Here is a 4,616-nt window from a genome sequence, read left to right on the forward strand (position 1 = left end):
CTACACAGTATCAGATCTAGATGATCATGACAATGCTTCTTATAAATAAGCTAATTCTACCCATAATTTGCTTCAGAACTGGGGACACACACACAACACACCCAACAAAACACACCTTGTGTCAAGTTCCCTGAATAAATTAAGATAGCACTGAAAAAGCTCCTGCAACATCTCAGAAGATTTGGGTAACGGTAAGGCTGTTCTCCTCATTTGTTTCAGCAGAGGGAGCCAAATTTTCATCACAGATGCAGCAGTACTTTGGACTTTCCCTAACAAGTGACTCAAAATCCCTGCAGAAGCACAGGCCTAAGCACTGCCAAGCTAAGGTAGTAATCAACTGCCAGCATTTTTTCAACTGAGAAGCAAAGATCCATAAGTTGGTAACCTCTGGGGTAAGAACAGGAAACTGAAGCACCCTAGAATAGGAATGGCACGGATTACCGGTATCTTTTTAGCAAGCTGACAAATTAACATACTAATGAACTATGCCAAGACCTGCAAAGTCCTTTCATCTTCTGATGTTTTCCTTTGCAACTCAAAGAACTATTCCACAGATACCCACCCATTAATCACACACACACTAGTCAGGTTCAAAATTTATTTTCCATTCATTTCTTGCACTTGAAGTACTCTTCGATGACATCTTTGGCCTGAGATTCTTTGCCATAGTCCTGTAACACAAGATAACCCATTAATAACATACAGACCCATTCAAGATCTTACAACCTATTTTTAAAAGTACAACTGAGATTCTGACACATTTTCTCAAGGCATTCCCAAATATTCCCAAAATTCCATACAAGTAACCTCAAGCAATCTGCCAGCTGCTTTCCCTTCGTTTTCTAATAAATGACTATTCTAATAAAGGACTACTCTGTTTCATTCAAGTGTAACACCCATTGGTATGGATTCTAACAAATTCTTCATTTCTGCCTGAAGAAAGCCACGTAAAGTACATGACACAGCAACACAAGTATGAAAACACATGCAGAAAGCCTTAGTCTTTATTGTGAAGATGTAGCCATCTCTTGGGACCTCAAAGACAACAAAGTTTTCAAGGCTCGTACTGTGGCTTTACTTTACCAGCTTTATTTTAAAATATGCTCTGCAAAACATTTTCAAGTTGAGCAGACACATTTAACTGGCATTTTTTTCTTCAGCAAAACTTCACCTCTTCTAGTTAAAAGGCCTTTCTGTTAATGCTTACTGACAAGTGGGCATAGATACTTTAAAGACACAACTATTAACTCACAAAATTAATGAGTACTTTAAATAAACATGAAAGGGAATACAGAACAGGGAAGCAGTTTACTTTCACTATCAACAATGGAAAGCAACTGTTTTAAAAAAAAAAAAATCTAAGAGCTCTATTTAATAGTCCCCTATCTAAAGCATCCTTATCTTTACTGTCTATTTTCAGAAATCAAGAAAAGCTAGAATTCGCATCATCTTACCTTGACAACAACACAACTGCAGCCCACTACTTTGCGAGGTTTTCCTTCTCTGTCGATCTTGCAGAGACCTACCCATTCACCCAGTTTCTTGTTGTCATCAACCTGTGTAAAACATTGCATCACATTAGAACTAGTCATTTCTAACAACTGGGTCCAGCAAAAAAGCCGCTGTACTCTCAGAAGTATTGGGTAACGGAGGGCTCTTTCCTCATAATTATCAGTAGAGGGAGCCAAAGTATCATCATTGTACAGCTCGTATTTTAATTTGAAGAAAAATCATGTTAAGACTCCTCCCATGCTCCACAACCACTTGCAGCATTAATTCCAGTCCTTATTATACAGGACATGAAAATTCATTTCAACTTTGTAAAATACCCGATACACATCCTGTGCCATTTACATCCACAGCTTTTGTACTGCTTATGACAATCACATAGAACTAAAACAACCTCTACTAAGAGAAATTTTGCTTAGATAAACCATATACAGAGTTACAGCATACTGTTTCAAAGGTTCAGCTCTCTATATGCTGAAACAAACAGCTTATATTGCAAGCGGGTAACTGTTCCAAACTTGTGTCTGAAGTTCCGACACTCACCTTTATTAAGTTGATCTGATGTTCTGCACAAAGTGCTTCAACTAACTTTACATACGTGGGTTCATCACAATTTGAAGCCAGAACACAAAGATGGGCTTGGCGTCTAAAAAAAATGAAAACTGACAAATGTAACTTCAGATGCTGCTTAAACTTTCTTTAATAATCAAAACCGCGAAGACCAAAATTCAGCACATGCATTTCTAGATGACCACTTCCTAAGTTTAATTTTTGATTTTGAGACACCATATGCTTTTGAAATACTAAATATACTTTTGATATGATCTACTACTTTTTATGTTTTCCATATACGTAACAGACTACTCATATATTGCTAGCTTTATTATCAGATTCTATTCCAGTTTTGGCAGCTTCTAAAAATCCCACTAAATAAACTCTCAGCCATTGCAAAAAGGTGTAACGACTGGATAAATACCAGGTCCGATAAAGAACTGGTGTCACTGTTAGAAAGCAACCAAGTTACAAGCTGCTTTTTCTTGTTTACCTCAGATTAATAACCAAATAAAAATCAGTAATTTAACATTAGAATTGTGATTATTAAAAGCTTGAATTTCCACATCAAGTTGTTATAAGCTCTTCAGAACAATCTTTTCTACTTACGTTCAAAGAAGCTGTTATGACAGGGCCTCAATTCTAATTAGGCTCTTTGTATACTGTGGTACAATGTTAAGAATACCAAAGGGATACCTGACAACAAAGAGAGCTGTATAGGTCTTCTATGCTTAACCTAATGTAATTTGACCATTGCAAACAAAGTCAGTTTTCTCTGTGGCCTTCTTCATCATGAGTTTCACCAGAATGTTTCATAAACATTTCTAAGCAAAAACCATCACACACAAATGTATATAAACCTTGCATATACATCATCCTCTTCACACACAGCATATGAAGTTGCAGCTGAACTCAAAAGGACTCTTTACAAACTAGCTGTCAGTCACCTTAGTATTTCTCTTCCATTACTCTGTACCTTGCCTTAGAGGTTTTCGCATACAGGTTTGTCAGACTGCTGTTGTCACTCATAAGAGTGAAGGGGTATCCGACAAATTGTTAAGTCATCACCCAAACACTGTAGCATTACACTTAAGCACTGTCTGTCCTTAAAAGTACGTGCCTACACAGGTGAGTATGTATGTGTATGTGGACACACATATATAGAGTACTTCACCCTACCAAGAAACCAATACTAATGACCATGGTTGGCACATACATGACAAGTTTAAAATTGTTTCGGTATTTTACTAAAGCAATTATTTACAGCTGCAACAAAAAAAAAAAGCAGCTAGCAAAAAAGTAAAGGCAAGCTATGAATTTCAGTTTTTCTTCATAAAAACTAAACCAACTCTTCCAAGTTAAGTCTGGCATACATATTAACCCTCCTGATTAACATTATTATCAAGTTTTGAGAAGAGTTTATCATGTTTTAAAACACAAGGTTCCTGAGCCCCAGATTTCCATAGCTGCATACTGCAAGTGTCATTCCATTTTCTTCACAGAACTAATCCATATGACAACTCAATGGCACTGGGGTCACAAAAAGGCAGAACATAATACACTACATGCTGTTATTCTTGAGTCACTGAGTTTAGCATCTGTATTTTAAGATCACAGTTAAAGACCCTGAAACAGATACAGCAAAAGACAAAACTCCTTGGCAGAAAAACATAGTCTTTCAACTAGATATCTGGACAAAGTAAGCACTGTATGTGTTCAACACACCTCACCACAACATACCTCACACAGTTTTGCTATTCACCGTAGACAAAACGGGAACACCACTTACTTGTCCAAAGCTTTGGCTGCTTCACGAATACCACGAGCTAGGCCATCATGGATAAGTGCGGTCTTCAGCACTTCTTGCAGGGCGGTGTTAACATCCATTACACCTCCAGCAGTAATGCTAAAGAGACAGATGTTATTGCTCCCATCGTGCCAACATCTTACAACTATAAGCAAAAGCCTCCCGTTCACCTGCAAGCATCCATCATCAGAAAGAAATATGAAAAAAAAAAAGCGAGCTTAAGAACTAAGCCAAAGGAGAAACTGAAAAGCAGAAATTGGAAGAAACGAAGAGATATTACATCCTGCCGACGAGCCGGCCAGCTCCGCTCCCTTCCAGCGCAGGGGAGGCCCTGCACACAGCCACGCTGCCAGCCAGGCCCCACGCCGCGCACCCAGCCTCCGCCCGCAGGAAACACCCGGCAGCTCCACGGCGGGGCCTGCGCGGCCGGAGCTGCAAGGCCCGACACGGAGCGGCGCCGTCAGGCGGGACCCGGCCCGCCCGGCCCCTCCGCCCCCACTCACCCTTCCTCGGCCATGGCGCTCTCAGTGGGTGCTGTTCCCGCCCGGGTTCCTGCTGCAAATACAGACACAGGCCGCCTGGGTGAGTGGCGCCGGCCGCCCCGGGGCCCCCGCCCGGCCCGCTCCCGCCGCGATGCCCCGCCGGCCGCGGGGATTCAGCCCGGCGGACCCCGGCGCCATCACGGCTACTCACCCCGGCACCGCCGCCAGCCGCCGCCAAAGAGGGGGCGGGCCTTCCGCCTCACGCT

General features: G+C 41.4%; 1 protein-coding gene across 2 annotated transcripts; it reads right to left on the reverse strand.

Annotated features, from left to right (window-relative positions):
* Window positions 1–584: 584 nt before the first annotated feature.
* Window positions 585–4,616, reverse strand: RPS12 (ribosomal protein S12). 2 transcript variants are annotated; one of them, XM_082308025.1, is made up of 6 exons: window positions 4,562–4,616; window positions 4,372–4,423; window positions 3,851–3,967; window positions 2,053–2,155; window positions 1,455–1,556; window positions 585–671 (listed from the first exon to the last, which is right to left on the reverse strand). In XM_082308025.1, the coding sequence occupies exons 2-6, from the start codon at window positions 4,383–4,385 to the stop codon at window positions 609–611; spliced, it is 399 nt and encodes a 132-aa protein (XP_082164151.1). In that variant the 5' UTR covers window positions 4,386–4,423; window positions 4,562–4,616; the 3' UTR covers window positions 585–608. The 2 variants fall into 2 exon arrangements, with proteins under 2 accessions (XP_082164151.1, XP_082164152.1); XM_082308026.1 differs by having other exon boundaries at window positions 4,372–4,420; window positions 4,562–4,591.

This window comes from Platalea leucorodia (genome assembly GCF_965183815.1).
Source record: "Platalea leucorodia genome assembly, chromosome: 3".
NCBI classification, from domain to species: Eukaryota; Metazoa; Chordata; class Aves; order Pelecaniformes; family Threskiornithidae; genus Platalea; species Platalea leucorodia.

Excerpts from the sequence above, each read along its gene's own strand:
- RPS12 (XM_082308025.1), bottom strand. Across the intron at positions 2,156-3,850 it reads GCAGCCAAAGCTTTGGACAA|ACGCCAAGCCCATCTTTGTG; the intron begins GTAAGTGGTGTT and ends CATTTTTTTTAG. Across the intron at positions 672-1,454 it reads GCAGTTGTGTTGTTGTCAAG|GACTATGGCAAAGAATCTCA; the intron begins GTAAGATGATGC and ends CTTGTGTTACAG.